Source organism: Aethalodelphis obliquidens, unplaced genomic scaffold, assembly GCF_003676395.1.
Source record: "Aethalodelphis obliquidens isolate GAN/ISIS:26980383/991018 unplaced genomic scaffold, ASM367639v1 scaffold5, whole genome shotgun sequence".
NCBI lineage: Eukaryota > Metazoa > Chordata > Mammalia > Artiodactyla > Delphinidae > Aethalodelphis > Aethalodelphis obliquidens.
In genome coordinates this window covers 42,679,174-42,704,663 of record NW_020837949.1, presented here as the reverse complement: position 1 = coordinate 42,704,663, position 25,490 = coordinate 42,679,174, and the positions used below count along the sequence as shown (strand labels likewise).

Genomic DNA, 25,490 nt, shown 5'->3' with positions numbered 1-25,490 from the left:
GAGGGCTGGGACTTCACCTGCCTTGCTCAGTGTCCTGGCCTCACACATAGTAGATGCTCAATGCATGTTTGTTGAGGGAGGGACCAAGTAAATGAAGCACATAGTAAACTCTTTGAGGCACATGACAAAGTCTTTGAGGAGTGCAGCTGTATTTTCCATACAATGAAATCACCATGAATATAGGAACAAAAGTAAACTTACCAGCAGCCTTGGTAATAGGAGTATTTTAGAGATATACACATTAGAAGATTTCCATCATTGTGAAAGATTTGTTTTTAATACTCTCAGACATCTTTAGTGGGGATGGGGATGGAAAAATGGATCAGGACCCAATATTTTGATTTTTTTACAAAAGGGAAATTAAAAGTATGCTCTGCAAAAACTTAAGACTGAGCTCTCAAACCATTGGATTTATCACTTTATTCTGAAACTTTTAAGGAGTGAGAACTCAAGATTTATCCTCAGATTATAAACATAACCTCTGGCTATGGCATAGAGGATGGGTGATATATTATACCATCCCATTCTGAAGCTACAACCTCTCCCTTTTCTCTTCCATTTAACTCCTACTCATCCTTTGGTCTCAGCCCAAGTTATCAGTTTTTCAGAGAATCCAACCCCAATTTCCAGACCAGATTTACTCCTTCAGCTCATCTCAGCCGTATGTCTCTAATCACAGCCTTCATCTCAACTGTGGTGATGAGTTGCTGATTGTGGACCCAGTTTGGGAGTGTCATTAGGACATAAGGGTGGGATCATATCTGTCTGCGTCACTGCTTTATTCTTAGCGTTAGGAGTATAGTAGTTAATAAATACCATATAAGTGTTTGGGGAACGATGGATAGATGCATAAATGGTCAATAGGTGAACATGACAGAATGTAAGTGACAGAGTCATATTATTATGGTGACAACTTTGAATCTAATTTGAATTCTAATTTATCAATAAGCAAATTATGAATTTGTATATTGAAACTATTATTAGAAGCATATTACTTGTGATACCTCCCAAAGCTGATTTCACTATACCAGTGAATGGGTCACTAGGACCAATAACCAGTCTCTGAATGTCTTTAAATACTCACTCCTATAAGTAAAAGATTGTTTGAACACATATCCTTTATACATACATATTTATATTACACATATGTATTTATATATAATATATATATTACATGTGTAATATACACACACTACACATATATTACAGTATACACATACATTATATCATATATAATTACATATGTATTTCAATATTAGCACATCACGTACCTTATAAAATATGAAAATGTAAATTAAAATAAGGTAGCATAATAGTAAACATAAACAGAAGTTCTGTTTTTCCCTCCTACTCTGGTGGACTGTCTTCAGGCCCAGCCTTGTTTGAAAGCAGTGCTTTGAAGGTAGGGGCAGGGCTCTAGACGGCTGCTTCTCAAACCTGGCTGTGCGCAGGAATTGCCGGGAGAGCTCCAGGTAAATTACACTCCAGGTGAAATGCTGATACCTGGGCCCCAGGCTCCACCTTCGAGATTCTGATTGAGTAGGTCTGGGATGGAGCCCGATTCTTCCATTTCTACCTAGCTCCTGGGTGATGCTGAAGCTGCTGTACATTCAGTAGCTCTGTTCTAGGTCGGTACTTCTCAAACTGGAATGCACATCCAAATCCCCAGAAATCTTGTTAAAATATAGAATATGGTTCAATAGCTTGGGGTAGGGCTGAGATTCTGCATTTCTAAAAAACACTCTTGTGAGGCCTCAGGTGAGGTCAAGGCTGCTAGTTCAAGTAAAAGGACCGTGGGACAGAGTTCAGCTGGACCTTCAGCCCCTTAGTGAATCTGCCTGCACACAGTGCCAGACCTGCAGGGCAAAGCCGTGAGAAATAGAGGCCGTTTTGGTTGGAGAGAAAGCCTTGCTAACAAGAAACCTCCTGCAGCCCTGTCATTTGCCCTTGACTCCTTCATTCTTCCCTTAAAGAATTCCGGTTTTGCAGTGACCTTTAGTTGAAGGAAAATTGTAAGTAAAGGGCTTTGAGGGAGAAGATTACAGTTCCTTCTTTGAAGTGTTTCTAATAATAACCAAGATTGTTCATTTTTCTGAGTTATGATATATGTACACAGGGATGGTTTTCATCCAAGGTCTTAAATAACATTTGCCTCAGCAGTTAACTGATTCTTGTGCAAAGGTTAATGGGCAAACAGAACGTTCTTAGAGTTCATAGAAACTCTTCCAATCAGTTTTTATACTTATATTGCATTCTTTAACATCAGAATTCTTTCTTTACAGAATATTGCATAGATGGATGCAATTATAAGAGCTCAATTCAGACCAGCATTTCTAAAATTAAGTAAAATTATTTTAGTGCAAATTTAGGGGGAGCAGGCTTATACTTTGACCCCATAATTTTATTTATACAACAGAGGTAGAAGAAAATCATCAGACTATACTGTGCTTTCAGCGCTTTTAAGGTTAGAAAAGCTATTTAGCTTGGAGAAGATTCTAAAAATCTTAGTTGCTCTATTCTAAAAAAAGTGAGTTTATTGATTATGATGATTCCTGTGGAGAATTATGGGCTAGCGCGATCTGTGAACACTAAGAATAGGGCCTCCTTAGCTGTGTTTCATTGGAGTCAGTGTCTAGACCATGAATCAAGATCTGCTAGTGATGAGGATCAGCGTCTGGGGTTCTCCATCCAAGCTGCACCAGGGAGTCACCTGGGGGTTTGTTGATACTCTGGCCACATCTGGGCCAATTAAGTCAGAATCTCTGCCGGTTGTGGCCCCCAGCATCAGAGTTGTTTAAAGCTTCCTGGTGATTCTAAGGTGTAATCAGGGTTGAGATCCAGTGGTTGAGAGGCCTGGGTTCTCTTTGACTTCAAAATTTCACTTTGTAGTCTCCTGAATTATGGGTCTGCTGCTTCTACACTTGAGCCACATTCACAGATTAGTTTTAAGTCTACCTTTCCCTGCAGTTCTACATGCTTCTCCATTAATTCAACACTTTCAGAATCTCCTCTGGCTATTCTTTAATTTGAAAGCATAATTTCTTCATAATTTCCAGCTAATTAATGTCTACATTCGATTTTTTTGTTTGTACTTAAAGAAATATGTGTAGGCTTCTCGTGGGTTGAAACTATATCTTTTAATCTATCCTCTCTCCTAGGAGGTTGCGAAACTAACGTGTCTTCTCACTTAATTATCCATGGCTCCCAGTACCTAATTTAGTGCCTAGCACATAGAAGGTACTCAGCAAATATTTGTTGAATGTATAAGTCGTTGATTTTTCTCTCTCCTTTAACTCTCATGTGCAAACATTCAGTCATTTTCTGAATCGTGTTGATGTAAGCTCTTAAACATATCTAAAATCCACTTCCTTGGTTGCATTAGTAACCATCATTGCCTTGGTGCAGACCGTCATCATCTCTTTGTGCTTCCACTTTCTCTCCCTCCTCCCCCAAGTGTATCCGTCGCCCACTATTGACACAAATTCTTCCTGTATGCCCAGTTTCCACTATGCAGCCAAAGAGACTTTTTTAAAGTATTTTCTTTAAATTTATTGTTTTGATTCTTATCACATTATTAATACTTACAGAATACAGAATTTTTAAATATAAAAATAAAGTCAACTATATTATGTGAGGAAATCACTCTTCATTTACACAAGTATGCACATTTTGTTGTTTGCTTCATATAGATTCTGCATTTTTAGTCTTCTGTGACATTGACTTGTTAGTATTGTGAATTGAATTTTTATGTACAGTGTATTTCCCAAGCAGTTATTACTGGCATTTAGTAAAGCTGTTCTTACAACTTATTTTTTTGAAGTTCCCTAGTTATAGACAATCATATCATTTGCAAGTAAGTATAATTTTGCCCTTTTCTTTCTAAAATTTATGTCTATTGTTTGACTTCTTGTGTAATTTTAGAGGATATAACTTTAAGAATACTGCTACTTAATAATTTTGGCTCCTTAAGTTGAGATAGATGCTGTTCATTGTATTAAATAAGCATTCTTTTATTTCAGTTTTACCATGTTTAAAATCAGGAATAAATGTTTAATTTATTACATATTTTATTGCATCTGTCAACATGAATATATAGTTATTCTTGTGTCATCTATTAATGTGAAAAATTACATCATTAAGTATCTTGATATCAAACGAACCTTGCATTCCTAAAACAAACCCTGCTTGGTTTGATATGTTATTCTTTTAATGTACTGTTGGGTTCTATATAATTATATTTCATACAGTATTTTTTGCCCTTATAGTTGTAGATAGATAGCTTGTAGTTCTCTTGTCTATGTTGTCTTTGTTATGATTTGGTGAAACTACAGCCCTCCCACACATATATGCAACCACTCATGTCATATAAAGTTATTTGTAATTCCCCAAATATGTAGTGCCATTTCAGGGCTTAATGGCTTTATATTCGCTGTTCTCCCTGCTAGCCTTCCTTTCCTTGTTTGTAAAACTAAAATGATTGGTGATTATTGGCCCCCCATTCATTGAAGTTTTCTCAAATATATTACCTGTATTCCCAACTCGACTGATCATTTTCTCCTCTGATATCTCCATGTCCTTTCTTCATATCTCTATTTTAATGTTGATCGTATAGTATCAAAATTTTGACTCCTCATCGTTAAATCATCAGTTCTCAGCACAATGTGTAGTAGGTGCTTAGTAAATGCTAGGTGGATGAATGAGTGACTGAAGGAAACTCATACCTACATGTACCTTCCCTTACTGCAGGGCATCCTGGAAGTACTGGGGGCTGCTCTCAGTATGCCACAGAGAAATCAGCACACACAATCTTTTTTTTTTTACATTAATTAATTAATTAATTTTATTTTTGTCTCCATTTGGTCTTTGTTGCTGCACGCGGGCTTTCTCTAGTTGCCATGACTGGGGGCTACTCTTCGTTGCGGTGTGCAGCCTTCTCATTGCAGTGGCTTCTCTTGTTGCGGAGCTCTAGGTGTGCGGGCTTCAGTAGTTGTGGCACACAGGCTCAGTAGTTGTGGCTTGCGGGCTCTAGAGCACAGGCTCAGTAGTTGTGGTGCACTGCTCCACGGCATGTGGGATCTTCCTGGACCAAGTCTCAAACCCGTGTCCCCTACATTGGCAGGCAGATTCTTAACCACTGCGCCACCAGGGAAGTCCCAGCACACACAATCTTGGTGTTGCTTTAAAATGGCCTGTCTCTGGTTCTATGCAGGATCCCAAGTCATGCATTTAAATTATTCAACCTGTTGCATTACTTTAACGTGGCATTCATGGTGACAGGGCACTACTTTAGAATAATGGAGGACTGGATGGAGGAGACAGGACTGGTTGGTCATTCTTTTGTTTTTCTTTCATAAAAATGTATCTGTCTATCTAATGGGAGTAGGAGCATTCTTCATCCCAAAAATGTTTATTGAGCACCTTCTATATGCTAATGAATATGCTAGGTGCTGGGGATTTAGCAGGAAATTAGATAGACAAGGTCCCTCATGGAGCTTACATTCTAGTTGGGGAGAGCAACCAAAACTAAACTAGTAATCAACTAAATAGTATAATTTCTGATTTGAGAGAGGGTGGTAGAGTGGGAGCGGGCGTTATTTTAGATACTGGTGGTTAGAGAAGGAATGTCTGAGAAGGTAATATTGGCCTGAAAATTGAGAAGGCATGAGCCATTCCTCTCCAGTGAGGCTGGAAGATCGTTCCAGCCAGAGGCAGCAACGAGCTTGGCTAAACTAACACACACAAGCACAACAGATGCACTCTTAAGAAGTCGAAACAATTTGAACAATTTTACCTGCCACGATCTTCCTGTTTAAGGAAAAGAAGGAAGTCCAGCCCGGGTGGAAGGTAGTGAGCTAAGGCTGGTAAATAGAGATGAGAATGTAAAGCAGGAAGGGCTTAGATCATCAAGGGCATGTGGACCATGATTAGGGCTTAGGTAGATTGTATTTTTAATGTGATGAGACATCTTTGGAAACTTTTGATTAGAAGAGTGCTATGATTTGTTTTATACTATTAAAAGAAAATTTGGCTGCTGTGTGGGGAATGAAGAGTTTATGTCCCTTTAAGTATTATTATAAGAAGTAGTTGCACAAAAATACTTAACTGGCTGCTGTATCCCGAAGAAGGCACATGATGATATCTGTGCTATCACTGGAAAGATATGGGTGAGAAATTATAACTTTTCACTGTTGAGTCATGGTAAAATCCTTTTTGACCATTCTTTTTTGTCCTCTTTCCTCCTATATTCTTCCCCAGTGTGTGATTTTTCAACCATTACCTTTATATGGGCTATTCACTTTTTTCACCTTTTAAATTTCTTCTTCCACACAGCAGCCTCATAGCATCATTGACTGCCCCAAGAGTAATCTGCCGTGTTGCTAGCTGGAAAGAGGAGCATATGGTTTTTTTTTTAAAGCCAAATTGCATACTGTGATTGAGCAGCATTATTAGGAGTCATTATGAAACATTAGACAGCCCAGCCCCGAGGTTCTTGCAAAGGTGGCAGTGAAACAAAGCAACCTTTAAATTGATTTAGCAAAACACTTAGTTACCATTTCATGGTAGGCAAAACAGTGGTAAATGTTAAAGGAGGAATCTTCCTAGGACATTATGAAAAATAAAGCTAGCATAAACTCATTGGTTGCTGTTAGCACTCTTTTATGGTGTTTACATGAATGTTGGTAACAGAGAATGAGAGAACTTATTTGTGGCTTTTGGCTGACATTGGAACACATCAGTAAGGATGCTCAAGTCTGTCTGTAGCCATGATGTTAACTTTGTCTTGTAAAGAATCACATTTTGTTTACTGGACAATAAGGAACACTCTTGGCTCAACTCCTGGCTTCCCTCTCAAACATCTATTAAACATTTTTACTGGGTGCAGTGGTGTGCTGGAGCTGGCCTGTAGTGGCTGTCTAGAGCCAAATGTTAGAATCTCTTCCCAACTCCATGTTCAGTCATCAGTGATGTCATGTTGGTAGGCTGAAAGCAGCTGCAGTGGGAGAATTTACACTACAGAAATTGGCATAGGCTGCACATTTCTCTCTCCCCCACCCCCCAGGAGCCAGCTGCTACACATTTACCATCACGGCACTGCCTGGATGTTCCTCCAGAAACTCAGCGTGTTTAAATGTAAACCTCTTGTCTCTGCTTCTTTCCACTGTCTCCTCCTCCTGCATTCCTCCTATTTGTTGATAGACTTTAAACCCAGGCTGAAATCTCCAGAGGCACTTTTTGAGCCGTTCTTTTCCCTTTTGCCCCAACATGAGATCCTTTTACAGACTCTGCTGATTGTATTCCTCCTATCTCATATGCTTTATATCACCTCTCACTTTCTTCTGGTGCTCCCCCAGATCAGTCCCTGGTTGTGTCTTTTTTTCTCTCATGATCCCTAGTTGGGTCATCTGCAATAGCTACTTAATACCCCTTTTAATCCCCCATCTCTACCTCCTCAGCCCATCTAACACACCATTATCAGCTCATTTTCCAGAGGTGTACTTTGTATTCTATAACTTTTCTGCTCAAATTTATCAGTGACTCCTCTGGTTTCCAAATTAGGCTCATACTTCATAGCTTGGCATATAAGGCAGAGTCCATTATATGAGCACAGCCTGCCTTTCCAGCTGATTTCTTGTCATTTCTGTGCCTCTTCCTGATGCTCAAGAATCCCCACGTGGCACACGTGGCATTTCAAACAAAAGTACTATTTCTAAAATATGAGTTTTCTGAAAAGCCCTTTCTTCCACTTTGCCTGGGTCAAACTTACGCTTTCTTTTAAGATGTAACTCAAGGGATGCCTCTTCCTTGAAACCTTTTATAATTTCTTCTCATTCCCTGTCCTCCAAGACAAAATAATCTCTCTCGCGCAGCTGAACTCCCTTCCTGATACCGTACTGCTTTTTATAGCACTCATCGTTTTCCTCCTTTCATTACAGTTTATTTTAGCACATTCTGTAGTTTGGAGTAGAAACCCTATCTTTTTCGTCTTTGCCCCTAACTTGGAGGTGAGCACAATGCCCTCTCTGTTCAGTAGAGATTTGTTGAAAGAATAAACAAAATGGAAAGAAGGTTTATACTTAAGCTGGACATTCTCGAGCTGGTAGGCGTAAAATGAAATAAAAGCACAGCAAGTGGAAAATGGTACAATAGGAATATTTCTGGAAGTCCCTCCAAAGTTAGTTTTTAAGTGGAACATTTTTATTTTTCGTAATGTATTTAGAGAAGATATATGGGCTCTGGAATAGAAAAGAATGATTCCATAGTTAAACAGGAGGTAGAATCTGAGCAAGTGGGTGGAAGTTACAGAACATATTTTCACTTAATATATAAGAAAACTTCCTGAGAAACAGAAGCCTTAATTGTCTATCACAGGAATGAGATTCCTAAAAAGCTACTGAGCTCTTGTCATAGACAGGATGCAGATGTATGACCATCTGTCAGTGATGTTATAAAAGGAATTTCTGCAGGGAGTAGATGTTTGCTAAGTCTTTTAAGTCTCTTGATTCTATGAATCTGTGACTGTTTATGAGTCATCCAGCCTATTGGTAGGAGTTTTGAGCACTCACTGTCTTAACCAAGATGAGTTTCCACAGTGTGTGCTATTAAGATTTTTACTATATAGTTGGGAGCATTAAAATATTTAGGAAGAAAGCGTCTAGAAAAGCCCCCTGTCACCCCCCAAAAAACGGTTCTAAATTTCAGGTCCTCCAATTTGGGGAAAATGTTCCATCACTAACTTTAGATCATAAAATTTAAAATTAAGGTCTAGAAAACCTGCTATATTATCTCTTTCTCCTTAGGAGCTAAAGGCAGGTATCACCAGCACTAAATTTCTGCCTGATTAAAAATGTGGCTTAGTTTTATTTCAGTTTGTTTGCCATGGGTCCCCAAGGGCCTGAGAGACAGCAGAACTGTCACTCTCCAGAGACAGTACTCTTACCCCTTGTCAGGACTCCTTCTTCACCTGGAAACACCACTTGCTAATTTCATTCAATTCTACCACCTTCTTTGCTAGATATTTGCATTGCATCATTAGTCTTCATCCACCTGCTGACCTAGAAGGTAAACTTGGTTTTTACCCCCTCCCCTACTGTGCCTTGTATAAGCATAGGGACTTTTATGGGTTTTTTTCCCCAGGAATTTTCTTCAGGAATTTACTAGCACCTGTAAGTGAAGAAAAGAACAATCTTTCTCTTGCATTCTTGACCCCATTCTCACCTATTTTCTTCATGACGTTACTCCCCCAGTTACCTAACCCCCTCCATCACTTTCACTTCAACATCTTCTCTTGGATGTCTTTTTCCCTGGTGTAAAACAAGTTCCAGTTTCCTTGATCCTAACACACACACACACACACACACACACACACACACACACACACGCGCTATAATTGGCTTCCCTTCAAACTATTGCCCCATTTCTCTTCCCTTCACTGCCAGCCTACTGAAAGAATAGTCTTCAGTCAGTGCCTCACATATTTTCCACCTTCAGTACATGTCAGGATGATTTCTGTCCTCACCACTCCCATGAAACTATTCCTGCTAAGGCCGTCACTCATCTCCCAGGTGCCTAATCCAGTGGCCAGTTCCAGATCTTCTTCCCCTTGGCTGTGGGTAATACTGAAATCCACGGGATGCCCACTCCTCCTTGAAACTCTCTCAGGCCATTTAGCCATCTGCTTTTCATTGTCGACTTAGCAGTCATTTTATCTGGACTTGACTATAAAACATTGATAAATGACTCATTTGGAAAAATAGTTTTTGAGCATCTACTCTCAACCAGGCACTGCACCAAGGCTGGCAAAAGATGGTGAGCAAAACCTGCCCACTCTGGAGAGTAGTGGGGTGGATGGAGGGAGGCATCAATCCCACAAGGACATGGTTGCAGGCTGTGACAAGGGCCATGCAGGAACACCATGAGAATGTTTAGTAGCGTCCTCATCTAGTTTGGGGATCTCGGAAGCCTGCCCTGAGAAAGCTTTTTGCCTGCAAGGGAGAGAGCACAGACCCAGCATTGCTACTTACTAAACAGTCTGATGTTAAACAAACAAACAAAAAACTACTTGACCTCTTTGGGTCTTAGTTCTCTCTTCTGTTAAAAATTTTGCAGTCATAATTATATGTGCTTATATTTGCAGTGCACGTGGCACGTAGCAGGTACTCAGGAAATGTTGCCTCACCGCAACCACTTCCACTCTCGGGGCTCTGAGCATTGCGGGGCCTTTAAAGCGATTTCTCCTTAGTTGCTTCTAGGAAATAGGCCTCGCATTCCATCTCTCTGGGGCTTATACAAGGGTGCTGTCATTCCAGCAGAGGGTGGGGAGCTGGTGAGGAAGCGGTGGGCCCAGGGTGTTTATGATTTGGGTTTGGGGAATGTCTGATCCCTAAACCTCTTTTCTGTGATTTGAGAGTAGCTGCGTGCCATCTCGCATTGATGGGGTGAGCTGGGCCTCTCAGGAAGGACGCTTCTCCTTTTAGGTCTGGTGGACTGTTTCCCTTGTGCAGCCAAGCTGCACAGACTGTGGAGTGCAAAAAGCCCTTCCTTGCACGGTGATTGGATGTGAATGCTAGTTGATGGTGGAGGCTCGTCGGCGGATGCTTGATGAAAGGCACCCAGCATCTGAAAAAAGTTCACCGCCGCACAGCATCCTCCAGGGGCTGCCGCCACTGCCGCCCTTTTATTAGCGCACGTAGTAGAGGGTTTGTGGGGCTTGGCAGCCGTCCACTGCCTAATGTGAAAAAGGCCCTGGAACCATCGGCCCCTTTGAAGCAGCTGGGCTGGTGGCGGCTGCTGCGTGTGGCTGGGGTGTGGCCTCCAGATGCTGGATGCCTTCGCTTTCGTGGATTCTCCTCACCACCCTTGTAAGAAGCTCTCGCGATAGCTGCCCTCTCAGCGGGCAGGCGCGGTCCAGACAGGCTGGCCCATCTCGGAGCTGCAGGGGCTAGAAGTCCCCAAGAGCAGAGGCGAGGGGATGCCACCCTAGAGCGAGAGAGAAGAGAAAACAGCATGCCATTTCCCACACCCTCCTCAACTCTGAGCATCAGGTGGGCTAGGACGCCAACCCCGGGGTTTCCGCCTTGGCCGCCTCTCACCTTCATTTCCGGGTGTGGATGAATTTCTCCTCTTTAGGGACGGCGGTGGTGGGAGTGGGAGTCTGTTTTCTCCCTTACTTTTCATGAGAATCCTATGAGAGATTATACCAGGGAAACTGGCATAGAAAGGGGAAGGACTGTACCCCAAGTGACACAGCTGGGGCTTTCACCCGGGGCGGGGGGGGGTGTGTGACTCCACGGTGCGCTTTGCCTCCTCCTGCTAGGCAGGACTCCCTAATAGCTGCCCTGTGTGGGCACACTTTCCTCTCCCCGGGCCCAGAGATGAGCAGGGGGTCCCGGCAGCACAATTCAAGGAGGCTCCCTCTCCAGAGCCGTCCTGCACCTACAGGAGCCCCAGGCCGAGCCTCCTTAATCGTGCTGCTTGTTGCCCGCCGCCTTGCCCAGTCTTGCCCGCCTCACCACACCGTGAATGTCTCAAATGTAGAGCAGGGTTGCTTTGTACACAGCAGGCACTCAACTAGTGTTGGTCAAGTTGAATGGAACAGTTTCAAAGATGATGTGTATCTGTGTCGGGGGAGAAGTATGATGAGGCGGGTCACCCCAAAGAAGAGATATTGAGATTTTCTGAGTAAAGAGTCCCCTCTTGTTCCTGCAGGGTCTTTCCACGTATGAATATCACCTAGTTTTAGCCCACGTTTAGACATAGTCATGAATACTGGTACTGTAGGGACCTGCTTTTTTAATAATGAAGAGGTAGGAACAAGGATGGATATTGGCATCACGCTGGCATCTTCGGCCTCAGATTGTGTTACCGCCTCAGATGCGGGAGAGAGTTTCTCTCCTGCTCACGTGAAAGGTCTGGTACTCTTTTGTGCTTGAGATTTTTTTGTAAAAACAAAAGTATGTGAAGCTAGATGCAGTGCATAACATGAGATGTTACAAAAAATGGAAAAGCTTCTGGTCTGTTACCGTTGACGATCCACCTCGCTTGCCCTCCTGGCAGGGTGCACCTCCAATACCCCACCCCCTCCCCACGCAGCGCAGGTACCCCGCGTAGGCATCCATGATTAGGCAGGGATTTAGTCCACCAACCAGCCTTACGATCGTTTTACAGTGAGCATGACAGTGATGGATTGAACGTGTTTAAGAGAAAAGTTATTGATTTTCTGACAAGCAGCCATTTTTATGTTCTCTTTCATCAGCCAGCCTCCCCCGGAAAAGTGAAGGGTAAGAAGCAAATGCTGGAGTAAGAATTACAGTTACTCGATTCTCTAACTCTTGGCCACTAGAGGGGGGTAGTGACCAGGCTTCCTCTCTCCTCTGATGAGTGTGAGACATTTTTGCCCAAATTGAAATAATGAGTGACAACTCAGCAAATGTCTGTTCATCAGCTTTTCCCTTCGTGGAGCCAGTGTTTCATACTCAAGCAAAGGTAGCTCATCTTTCCTAAGAGGAGTATTTCCAACCATGTTAGTGTGTATAGAGTCTTTGGCTTTGGCCCCTTTAAAGTTGTAGTGCCTGGGTGTGGGGCAAATAGAATGGTGCACACACCTTCCCCGACCCTAAGACACAAGAAAACTTAACTATGGGCATAGGAATCGTAGTTTCCACCTATCTGATATATGGCCTTATCAAGGGAGAAAACATTTTAGGTTCCAGAACATGCATGATGGTCATTTGGTCTCTGTTCAAAGCAAGTGTGAGGGACTCCTGTTAAAATTGGCATCTAAGGAAAATCATAAGCATTGCTACTCTTTCAAGGAGATCTCTGTGTCCACAGATACCTCTTATTCCACCAAAACAATCGCTCGCTTTAGAAGGGTGTCCGAGGCTGATGCCCATTTCTGGAACTCTTATGCAACGCGCTAGTTTCTGCCATGTAGGTCATGGCATTTGCCTCCTAGGGAGTGTTATGAGGATTAAAGCAATCAGTATTTTTCAGTGTCTGGAGAATGTATAATTGGTGCAAATGTAGCGTCCCTAGGTTTTAGGTTGGAAGTACGTATAAGTAGGCCGTGTGTACACGACAGAAACAGAGTCCAGGCAATCAAAGGGGTTCCTTGTGAATAATTATCAAAATGGTTTGGTAGGTTATTTCCCTGTCATTTTGGTAGTTGGATTTTTATTCTTGTCAAGGCAGGAAGAGAGCAGTTACAGAGGGAAGGACACTGAAGGCGAGAAGATGAAAACACACGGGGCTGAGTGGGGAGCTCAGGAAGATAGTGGAAGAGTCAGCATGGGCACCAGCACACTCACGGAGTCTGTGTGGCACCAGGGGTCACACCGAGGAGTTAAGGTTGGAGATGATGACGATTGGAATGGCTAAAAGAAAGAAATGCCTTAACAGTAGACCTGCCAGGCTATTCTGTGAGGAACGAGGTCTTCAGGAGCAGCTCTGTGACTGCCTGTCAGGGACTTTTTGTTTTGCCTTTTAACACTGGAGTTTGGGTCACATGATTGTCAAATCTCAGATCTGGTGACTTGGGCTTTTACTCTGAAAACCCTGTGCCCTTATAGTGTTGAGGAGAACCGAGGTAGCCGCTGCCGAGTTATGCTTGGAATTGTTTTCTTAGGTGTAATGTGACATGGGTATGCCTTCTGACCGTGGCTATTACCTCTAGAGTAACTGGAAACTCTGGGCTTTTCCTGGGGCCCCTCTTTTTGCCTGGAATTTCCTTTTCTTCATTCTCTAACCAAACATGATTCCACAGATCCTTCAAGACCCAGTTCCTGCGTCTCTCCTACTCTGTGAAACCTCTGGACACCCTGCCTGCCCCTGTGAAATTAGTTGCTCTAGATGCCCATTGCTCTAGCTGCCTGCCCGTTATAGCAGGCATTATTACATCATTAAGAGTTTGGTTTTTCGTATCTGTATGATTTCCCCTTCTCGGTACGGTGCCTCTCTCTGGAACAAACAGAGCTCAATGAATTCATTCTTCACACTAAGGAGTGGGCTCAGGGTCTAACGCGCGCGCGCGCGCGTGTGTGTGTGTGTGTGTGTGTGTGTGTGTGTGTGTTTTGGTGGTGGTGAAAGCTGGACTGCAGATAAATTCAGGATCCACAACCAGAGAAACAGCTGGCCTCCCAGAGTCTCCTGCCCTGTCTCCTAGGATAGAGTTCATGAAATGCACAAGCCCATCCAGAAACGCCTGACCTTGCTGTACTGGCCTGGCAACCCCAGGCCACCTGGAACCAATATTTAAGCCAATATTTGCTTTCGGTTATTCACGCCCGTAGTTAAGCCACGGTAGTGCCAAACGGTGGCTAGCCCAGGAAGGTTCTGCAGGGGGGCAGCAGGGAGTCCCTACTGGCTGGCTCTGCAAGTTTGCCCCGCACTCTCATTGACAACTAAATAAAGCAGTCTCATAGTTCACAGTATTGAATCTTTGGGCCCTGTTTTTTAGGTCAGTGTGGTTTTTGTGTGTGAAAGTGTAAGGGTGCCCATATACTATAGTATTGAGGAGAACCGAGGTAGCCACTACTGAGTTATGTGTGGAGTTGTTTTCTTAGATATAATGTGACATGGGTACTGACCGTGCCTACTACCTCTGGTTACTTCCATGTAACTCAGGTTAGGGAGGTCAAGGCAGAATTCAAGGGTTAATGTATACGTGAAATTTTAAGTAGGCTCTTGGTAGCTAAACACACTCTGTCCATCTAACAAGGACTCTGTCTCACGTAGCCTTTCCTGCCGATTCCCAGGCACTAACAAGCCTGAGATGCCTTCACTTGCTTCTGTGAACTTTCCAGATATACGGAGCAAGGAAAGCCATATGACCCCAGGGTGGTTTTCTAGTCATCTTCCGGTCTTGTTCTGGTGTTGATCCTAGGAAAGCCGCCCTCCAGATTAAACAACATAGCCCAGCCAAAGACCCTTCCTGGTGGCAGAGGGGAAAGCCAGAGCTCCGACTCTGGCTCCCAGATGGGACTGGCTGCTGTCACTCCTGGCTTGCCCTTCTGTTTCCCCAGAAGCAGAGTGTGGAGAGTTCCCAATGGTTCATATATCTGTCTTCAAAACTGTGTTTGGGTAGCAAAGTCATGAGCACTTGCTTCTCTCTGGCAGGGGTGGCCCTCATGCCAGAAAAAACAAAGGGAAAATCACTTGGTATGCTGTTGCTAAGAAGCGGAGAGTTGTTTGATGTTTTGATTTTAGCAGCATTGGAGGCTTGCCTTTTTAGTAACAAGAAGAGCTATAGGTTGCTCCTACAATATTGGATATGTGCTTTTCCGAAAATGTGTCATGAATGCAGAATTCTCTCATCAAATCCTTTTTTCCACCATTCATTAAAAAGAAATCCTCTGGGATACAGGAGAGGGGTGCAAAAAGTTCAAAATGAAAACGATGGCGGAAAGGTTCTTGTAGAAGCAGCTTCATTCCTAGGTGGCCGTGGCCATGTTAGGCAGTGGCCAGCAAGTAGGGGCAAGGATGGATTCATATCCTTCAGATATCGGTGTCCAACTGTCTGACCCTGTGCAAGCTGTGTGAAGGTTATCAGGCCATTCTCATTCACTTTTGATGATTCACTGAATGTTTAATGAGCTGTGTGTGCAAGGCACAGTGCTTGGCTGGATGAGCGAGATACAGTCCTCCTCCTGAAACAGGGAAAGAGGTAATTAGGATTCAAAGGGTCTGCGCAAGAATAAAGGTGTGGAGGGGATAAGACCCAATAGGAAGGGGATAACTTTTCTTGGGCCAGTCAGGGAGCACCACGGAGGAATTTGAACTGTCTTAAAGGATAGGCATCTGACTTTTCCAGTGGAAAAGACAAGGAGGCACATTCAAGGCAGGAACAGCAAGGCAGAAGGAAACCTGAGGGTTAATAAGACACTCATATGTGACTGGATAAAAGAATGAGTGGAGAAGAAAGAGGGATGATCTAGATCGCTAGGGACCTTGACTTTTTTGTTGTTTTGTTTTTGTTTTTGCGGTACGCGGGCCTCTCACTGTTGTGGCCTCTCCCGTTGCGGAGCACAGGCTCCGGACGCACAGGCTCAGCGGCCATGGCTCACGGGCCCAGCCGCTCCGCAGCATGTGGGATCTTCCCGGACCGGGGCACGAACCCGTGACCCCTGCATCGGCAGGCAGACTCTGAACCACTGCGCCACCAGGGAAGCCCGACCTTGACTTTTTGAGGCCAAGAAATTTGAACTTTTTCTGTAGGTGCCCGGTAAGACATCAGGAGTGAACTTCATCTTAATCTCACTGCACCCATAAATCCCTCTGCAGAGGACAGGGATGGTTTCCCAACATAGATGGAGCTGCATACTTGGTACCACTGTCCAGTACCAGTAGGACTTTCTGCAGTGATGGAACTGGTATAAGTGTCCAATATGGTGGCCACTAGCCGCATGTGGCCACTGAACACTTGAAATGTGGCTAGTGTGACTGAGGAACTGAATTTTAAATTGTATTTAATCGTAGTTAACTTAAATTTCCATTTAAATAGCTTCATGTGGCTAGTGGCTACTCTCTTAGAGCTTTGCAGGAGGCAGTGGTTGTAACTTGAGGGAGGGAAAAGAGATGAGGAGGGCTCCCCTGCAGATAAGTTGTGATAAGTTGTATTCAGGGAGGGAAGGGACCACAGATGGCTTCTGATACTCGTACTCTGCTGGGTGCTATGAGGAAAAGCCTTCCAAGGGTCTTAGTGACACACGGCACACGTACATAAAATGGTTAGAGAAGGGAGGCAGGTGGTGTGACAAAGTGCTGGCAAGCACGGCATCAGCTCCCTGGGACCCTGCAGTAGCTCCTGGCGTCCTCTTTCCATATCTCTGCACCATGCAGCTATGCAAACCCCACGGAGCAAGAGTCCTGCCTGCACCTCTCTGCTGTCAGGAAAGATGCCAAGTGCAGGGAGGATACATCAGAAAAGCATTTCTAGGTACATGAATTAAAAGCTCCTGTGACAGAAAGTATGCCTTAAAGGGACCGCACAGGCCAGTGCCCTTTACCTGCAGAGCATTCCTTGTGAATCTTAATTGCAGTGCAACCTGTGTTTTCCCTCTGGAGCAATGGGTGGCTGTGTTTTTGGACCAAGAACTCAGCATGAAACAGGACATTACAGACAGAATAATGCCATGAAAGCAGAGAAGCCAAAGCCATAAATCTCAGTAACTCCTGAAAGTGATAACATTCTGCTACTGATTCTGTAAAATGAATATAAATGTAGATGTCAGTGAATACTGACTAAGGAAAGGACCATAATCTTCCATTAACATATAAAAATTCAACTCCACTGTGTCATTAATTAGATTTTCCTCACACTGAATTATTAAGTGTGATAAACAGGAATTGAATGGCAGTAGCTTTGCCCCTCCCTGACATTTGAAAGGCATACGAGGATGCTTTTATTTTCTCTTAATAAATTCCTTTGTAACCAGCAGAAGCATGCCTAATTATTCTGTTATCCATTCCATCCGCCTGGATGTCAAGTTCAAAGCATCAGTAGATCAATGACGTGGAAATCTGAGGACAACATAAAGTGAATCAAATCACAGCCTATGTCAGGAGGCCCCCGATCCACAGATTGGAAAGATTTTAGCTGGAGAAGTATTTAATAACTAAGATCTACAAACAGAAACTGTGTTTCTCCCATTCTTTATTTTCTCACTCTAGTTCCTAAATTTGGATTTAAATATTAATATGTCCTATGTCGTTCTTTTTGTTGTTTAAAAAATACACTGTGATTTTTATCTTTTTAGAAAGGTGGTATGTGTTCATTGTAGAAAATATGGAGGAAAATAACAAGAGCCACCACTCTGAGCTGACTGTTAGGAATATTTGGGCATATCTATTGTCAGTTATTTTTGTTTTCTGTGTGTGACCACACAAGACTGAAACAGTTTTGCTCTTTTTCAGTTAATCCTTCCTGAACATTTCCTCGCATTTTAAAATATATTTCCTAAACAGCATTGTAATAGCCATAGAATATTTCATCATAGTGGTCACCTAAATGTATCTAACCAGGCCCCTATTGTAGGCAATTTAGGTTATTTCTTTTTCTTTTCTTTTTTTTCATTTTAACAACATTGTGATGAAACCCCTGTATATAAAGTGTTTGTCCACATGCGTTACTATTTCCTTAGATGTGGAATTTCCCTATCAAAGGATAAGAACGTTTCTTAGGGCTACTTAGAAGTATTGCCAAATTGCTCTCTAGAAAGATCTTCTAGTGGTGTTATGAATATGAGTGTTGAGATTAGAAAGACCTAAGTTCAGTCCTGGTTTTGCGGTTCCGGGTCTGTCATCAGCCATGTGACCCTGGGCAACTTGTTAACATGTCCAAGCTTCAGTTTCCCTTTCTGTTAAGTGGGCTAGTAATACGACCTGCCTCATATCCATTTCTCTGTGGAGTAAATGTGGTAATTCATGTAAAAGCTGAGTAGAGCAAAATGCTCAACATAAGAGCTAACAGTTTTACGCTTTTCCAGCAGAGTATGCACTGTCTATTTCTCCATTCTCTCACAAACCCTGGGCACAATTTGGCATAAAAATCAACTTGACAAGTGAAAAAAGACATAGTTTTAACTTCCATGACAAAACGCATCTTTCAAGCCTTTAGAAATACATGACATATTTCAAGTCAAGGGCTAATTTTGACAAACGTCTTTCCCTCAAATGTTATTTCTCATGAGTGGCAATAGAATAAGTAATAGAAGAAGCCCAAATCTTCCTTAGTTTTAAAGGGTAGCTATATAACTGATTGTGTCTGAGGGCCCAGAGCAGTCTGTCGGTGGGGTAGAGTACGTGTACGTAGCAATTATTAAGTATGTGCTTAGAACATTTTCTCTCAACAGTCTCAGTGAATTGGATTTAGCTGTCCATAATTTATTTTAAATTGTATAAATAGCTTCATAAGACAACTGGAATAAAGAAAGAAAAAAGAAGGAGAACATTGGCCAGCAATCCCTTCACACAAACAAGTTAAATTCTGTTTGTTGACTGTCCACACAATTTTACAGAATTGCATTAGACGTTCTTTCAAAGCAGAGGATGCATTTCCTCCTGTTGAGATCTTTTCCATACAAGTACCATCATTTTACCAGGCCCACGAGGTGCCATCCCAATTTTGTCACGTCAGTGGGAGCTGAGTACAAGGGCAAGAGACCCATATCCCTGGGCCAGGAAAGAGGGTGCTTGACAGATGTGAAGCAGAAGCGGGCTTGGAGGGTAGGACCAGGGCAGCTGAAGATGTTGCTGTGAAGTCTGAGCATGAATGTGACCAGTGTGGGTTAGTCTGAAATAAAAGTCGAAACAACAAAGGAAACGATATTGAGGAGGGTTCATACGCAGACATTCAGAGGCTGTTTTAAGGACAGCCTTTATTTGGCTCTTCTTGGAAGCCCGGAGGCTCCACATGAATTTAAAGACACAACATGTGTGTCTAATATTGGAAAGGCTTTGCTGGTGAACACAATTTCGCAGGTTTTCTGTAATACAAGTGGAGAAGGTATTAAGAAATACAGCCTTGATTATTACAGAGAGAAGAGAGAGTAGTTTTTCTGTCCTGATTATTGTGTCTTAAGTACCAGGCATAAAATGATCTCTCATTGGATGAAATGGAAGCCCTCTTGAGGCTTCAGGTCCATTTCTCTTTTATTCCAGTTTAGTTCCCAATTTCCAAGGCTGTGCCCTTGAGTGTTGAAATGTAATAACTCTGAGGGTACACAGTGAGTCTGCTGATTCTTTCATATGGTTTGTGCCACTTAATTCTTGTTCAGAGCAGGCAGTACACCAGCTCCACCCAGAGCTAGCAGGTTACTCTCTATAATCAGGTATGTACACATGTCTCACACCCAGAGGAAATGCTCACATAGTAGCATTGGATGACCACGTCCTGATCACTTTTCAAGATCATTGGTGCTATTTGTAATCTTGAATATTATTTTTTTCTGCTTCCAGCCTTAAATTAGATTCTGTAAGCAAGAGGTTTTGCTGAACAGGGTATGAAAAAAATAAGCATAGTCTAATTTTATCAATCTTGAGCATCTTGCATAAAATGTTAAGTCAAAATTGTTAGACAGTAAACTTGCTGGAAGATGAAGACGAGGATGCTGGTATGCTATGACAAAAAGAGCACTAGTCTCGGGAGGCGTAATTTAATTCACTCTTTTGCCACTTATTAATGTGACTTTGGGCCTATCTGTTCATTTGTAAAATGAAGTTTTCATTTATAAAACAGGGACTATGCTACATCCTATTTAGCACTCAGTGACAGACTGCATGTGAAAGTCCTTTGTAAACTGTAATATATTCCAGTGTGAGGTTGTTACTATGCCTCCGAGGTCAGCATGTTTGAAAATTTATTAGTCTGTATTTAAAACACATTTCAGTTCTCTTTACGTCCTGGCCCATCTTTTCCACATTTAAACTTAAGCAACAAAAACCTTGGCTCAGTCGCCTTTATCTTTCAGTCTAATTAGGGGCCTGAGAGTTTTGCTTTGTTTGGAATTTGTCACCCCATGTTCTAAAGAACGAGGTTCAGTGTGTTCCTCAAAAGACTAAGATTCTAAGATATTGCAAAATTGAATCCTAATTGTTTGTCCTCAGAAAGCCGTGAGATTAATGCTTTCATCAAGTTGGTCACTATTTGGGTTATATTGTAATAGAACCTGTTATTCATATATCAGAGCTATTCACAAAATGGCAGCACCTTGAATAGGGACTATATTCTAAGAGCTGCCTTCCCAACGTGGTAACCGATAGGCATATGTGATTGTTTGCAACTAAATTAATTAAAATTAAGCCAAATAAAAAATTCGGTTTTTCAGTCACACTGGATACATTCCAAGTGCTCAATAGCTAGATATGATTAGTGGCTATTACTTTGGACAGTGGAGACTATAGAATATTTCCATCATTACGGAAAGTTCTATTGGCCGGTCCTGCTCTAAAAGAAAGGGAACCTGATGTCACATTATTCAGAGGTATCCAGTAAGGTTTCATGCAGAATTTTTATATCATTTTTAGGTTTCCAACCTAAAATAGCAACCTTTAATGTCCAATCAAGGGTTGACATCCACCCACCCACCCCTTTTCTCCAAGCTGCATTTAGGACATTTGATAATTTGATATTTTTGAATGTTCATTTCTTTTTATTGGGTCCCTTAGGTCCTGCGTGACAGATATGTGTGAATGTCCAGCCCATAAGAACTGTTACTGCGAGTCATTCCTGGCATATACCCGCGCCTGCCAGAGAGAGGGCATCAGCGTCCACTGGGAGCCTCAGCAGAACTGTGCAGGTAAGAAGTTCCCGGCCGATCCAAACATCAGAAACTCACTCCAGTGCCCAGGATAGCAATAGAAGAGACTTGATGATGTGAATGGTCACACGCTCCCTTGGCCAGAAAGAAATCTTATCAGTGGCCCAGCTGGATTTCAACTTGATAAAACACAGGGGCTTCCCACTGGGCAGGATAGAAAGCACTTAAGAGAAATGCTTTGTGACAAGCACATTTGAACAATTTAAGGATTTCCACTGCTGCAAAATCCTCCTAACCTCAAGCTACCAGCTGGATGTGCTTAGCACATGGACAGTCACAGCTGTGGTTTAGGTTATGTGTGGAGCAAAGGAGATTCGGGACAATTACAGTCATTTAAGGTCTTCAGGATAAGTGTGATTTTTTTTTTTTTTTGAAAGAGATAAATGGTTATACAAACACTAGTAGAACATTCTTTTCCTTCTGAGAGACAGATTGCTGTAATAGTCGTTCCAGCTCTTTGATCTCAGGCAAGTGAATTAGCTTATTTGATATCTATAAAATGGACTTCTTTGTTCATCCCAGAAATGTTTCTTACAAAGTGGCTAAGTACTAGGCATTGAACAAAGCACTGTGGGCACTTTGGTGACTGTAAGAGATGAGGTGAGGTCCCTGTCATTGAGGTGCTGGCAGCCCAGTGGGAGAGCCAGACAAAAATAGTAAGTCGAGCACGGTAGAGACTTGCTAAGTGTGGTAAGGGTGATGAGGGGGCAGATAGGGCAGAACAAGAGAAAACAAATGGGGAGGGAGTCGGTGGCTACTTAGATGCAGAAGAGGGAGCACGTCTCTGTGGCGATGATGTTCCAGCCGAGCACTGAAGGATCCAAGGGACTCAGGGCAAGAGATCCATGCACAGGAAACATATTTGAATAAGACAGCCGCTCTCAAACTGGAAGGGAGTCAGTGCGGAGGGCCGGGGAAAGAGGGGCACAAGATGAGCGTGGAGTTGCAAGCCAGAGCCGGATTGCAGGACTCTGCAAGTCTTGGGAAGGAGTCTAGCTTTTATTCCAAGAAGAATGGAAGCCACTGACGGGCTTTAAGCAACCCTCCTTCTGCTTTTGCAAGATCGCCCTGTGTAGAGACTGCTGTGTAGAGAATACATTGAATAGGGCAAGATTGAAGGCAAGAGGCCATTGCAGTCTTTGGGGTGACAAAATGATGGTGGCTTGGATTAAGATGGAGGCAGTGTGTGGAGGAAGGAGAGAGATTTTAGAAATAGTTTGGAAATGTACAATAATCTCTACTCTGCAGAGTTATAAGCATTAGTGATACGTACGTGAAGCATCTTAGAAGAGTGTTCAACTCATAGAAGATACTCAGTCAGTAGTAACTGCTGCTCTTATTTAGACCTGAAGATGAGATGACTAAATGTTTGTCTTTTACTGCAAGGGTTGGCAAATGTTTTTCTGCAAAGGACCAGATTTGCCTGGTAGGGAGAGACTGGGGTTTGCAACATTCTACAGGAATCCTAGAAACCTTAGCTGTGCTATTAGAAACGAAGGCAGTTCATGGCGCTGCTAACTCTAGAGGGTCTTCACTGGTGGAGGGCAGGAGCTGTCATCCGGTTGGAAGAGGGCTCAAGAATTGCCTTTGTCTATATTTTCAGTGCATGGACATCGTGTTCACTTAGACAGTGGGTCTCAATCTGGCTGGACATTGGAGCCACTCTGGGAGCTTAAAAAATAAACCAGAAAACTATGCCTGGGCCCCTTGCTGAGATATCCTGCTTTAATTGGCCTTGTGTATCATTTGAAACCTCTCAGGAGATTCTGACCTGCAGCCAGAGCTGAAACTGCCGAGTTAATTTGTATGCTTATTTGGGTGGCTCTGGGGGAGTAGGACGACGAGCGTTTGGGGGTTACTAAAGCTTCCTCAAGCCACCCCTTGCCACAGTCACTCATCCATGTCCTTAAAAAGCTCTCAGACCCTTTTATGTACTTGTGAACTTCCCTTTTGGTTTTGCTCTCTCCTCTGCAAGCCCAAGTCCAATCTTTATGTCTGAGTTCACTTTCCACGGCAAGAGTGCCTCTCTATCAATGCTGTCTTCCCAGAGGAGGATTGAGTTGATAAAAATAACTCATATTAAGGTATGGCTGAGGCTCCTGAAAGGTGAGACTAACTGGCTTACCTCCCTCCTAGTGCCTCAGTGTGGGGTAGTATAGGAAGGGCAGGGTTTTGAGAGACTGGGTCCTTGCACCACACCTTGAACATGCCCGTCTCCTTTTCTCTGCTTTGAAATGAATAAAATATATGAACTCAAGCCCCAGCCATTCATCCTGGTGTAATGTGGGGCTCAGCAGAACTTTATTAATTTTATTAGGTATGGTGCTGTGATGAGGATCATATCAGATACAGAACATGTGAGCCCTCTCTTCCTGATGCCAGGCTGTATTTAACACCGGTTCAGTGCACCCAATGCATTTGAGGACTACATTTTCCCCCCTCCAGGATCCTGAGTTCAGGGACTGAATCTCAGCAGCTAAAATTACTTTTCTAATGGAAAAGGAATACGGCTTCTGAAAGGTTCCATTTACCACTCAAAATTAGCAGAACCATCTGAGTGAAGTATACCTCTGTCAATGTTTGATTGCAGGGGAACCTTTTATACACACACACACACACACACACACACACACACACACTCACATTGAACTTCCACAAATTGATAGTATTTATGGAGATATGCAGCATCTCTCAGTAGATTCATTTCTGAGTCTTCTGGAATACTGAAGACTATAAGAATACTCTTTACTAATTTTTAGTTCCCACATCTTTTGACTTATGACAGCACTTAAGGCCACTTAATACTGAGAAGAGAAATTTTCCAGGGTAAAAGGCTTGGAAGTTGAACAAATAACAAGCCAGCCAGGCAAGAAACTCTGAATGAACAAGTGACATCTCCCAGGCTAGGTTGGATTTTAGCACTAGCATGACGTATGAAGTGTATGCCCACTAGCTGTGGCAAGGAGGACTAATGAAACTCTAGTTTAGTGCAGGAATTACTAAATACAATACAATGTGCAGAGGGCTATTGTGAAGGTCTCTAAAAGTTTCATTAACGACCATTTATATTAATGTGTACTATTTTCTAAGCACCTCCTTTGCCCCAAGGACTATACTAGAACTTTGTGTTACATTTTATCTTATTTAATCCCCACTCTCATCTATATGTTAACATTCTGTTACCCACATTTTACTGTAAAGGACATTAAGGCTTAGAATATTTCAGTAATTTGCTAAAAATCACAGAGGTGGAAACTAAGAAAGCTAGGAATCAAACCTAGGTCAATTTGCATTATAGCCACTGTTCTTAATTATTATGAGAACACAAATAAGCAAGTGCACTGTAGAAAAATATAATATATATTTATTTATGTAAGCATCCACTAATTTATGGAAATATTTGTTCTGTAGATCTTTCCAATTTCTATCCTTATCATTGATACTTGTTACTTGGTACCTTCTGACTCTGAAACTTTGCTATGACCTTGCTCCTGCATCTTACTTTGCCATCCTTAGTAGATTTTCTGCCAGCCTCCTTGTAGGTGCCACTACTAATTGTCACTGCACTTTGAGGAATACATTTTCTAAGTGGGCAAGGGGCTGGGATATTCAGAGTGGTGTGTGTGTTCCCCCAGCACATGAGATAGTCTGCTGGGTTCTGTGAGCAGTTTCCTCCTTGTTTTATTCTACAAACTCCAGGTGATTCCGGCCCCTGCCCTGCAGCAACTCTGCTCTGCTTATACACACTCACCTTTCCCTTGGCTGACTGGGAAAGGATCCTGTAAAGGATTAGGAGGTAAGGTCAGCACTGTGACCTTCAGCACAGTAGGGGCATATGGGGACAGTGAGTTCCAGAGGGCACAGATCTACACTTATTGAGCGAATTATTAAAGTCAACACGTGGCGCCTTTATGGGGTCCCACAGAAAGTAACGTGTAATGATCCTTGCACGCATTACAGAGTAGCTGCTTATGTGCCCCCTTGAGAATAAATACCTGCTAACTCTAACCACTTTGGTAGTTTCCTGGTTTTTAAAAAATGTATTTGATCAAATGAAGCCTTTTCAAATGCCCCTATGCAAATCATTTATGTTGTAAAAAGGTATTGTTTGCCTTTTATAAGTTTGAAAAAAATGGATTCACAGAGGGTAATAAAACAAACAAGGTCCAAGTCAGG

At 42.6% G+C, this 25,490-nt stretch overlaps 1 protein-coding gene across 1 annotated transcript in view; it reads left to right on the top strand.

Moving 5' to 3' along the window:
- BMPER (BMP binding endothelial regulator) overlaps positions 1–25,490 on the top strand; it is a 271,041-nt gene that overhangs the window by 229,703 nt on the left and 15,848 nt on the right. The window contains exon 14 of the mRNA XM_027102219.1: positions 21,163–21,293. Coding sequence (XP_026958020.1) covers positions 21,163–21,293 — 131 coding nt within the window. The remainder of the gene's footprint in view (positions 1–21,162; positions 21,294–25,490) is intronic.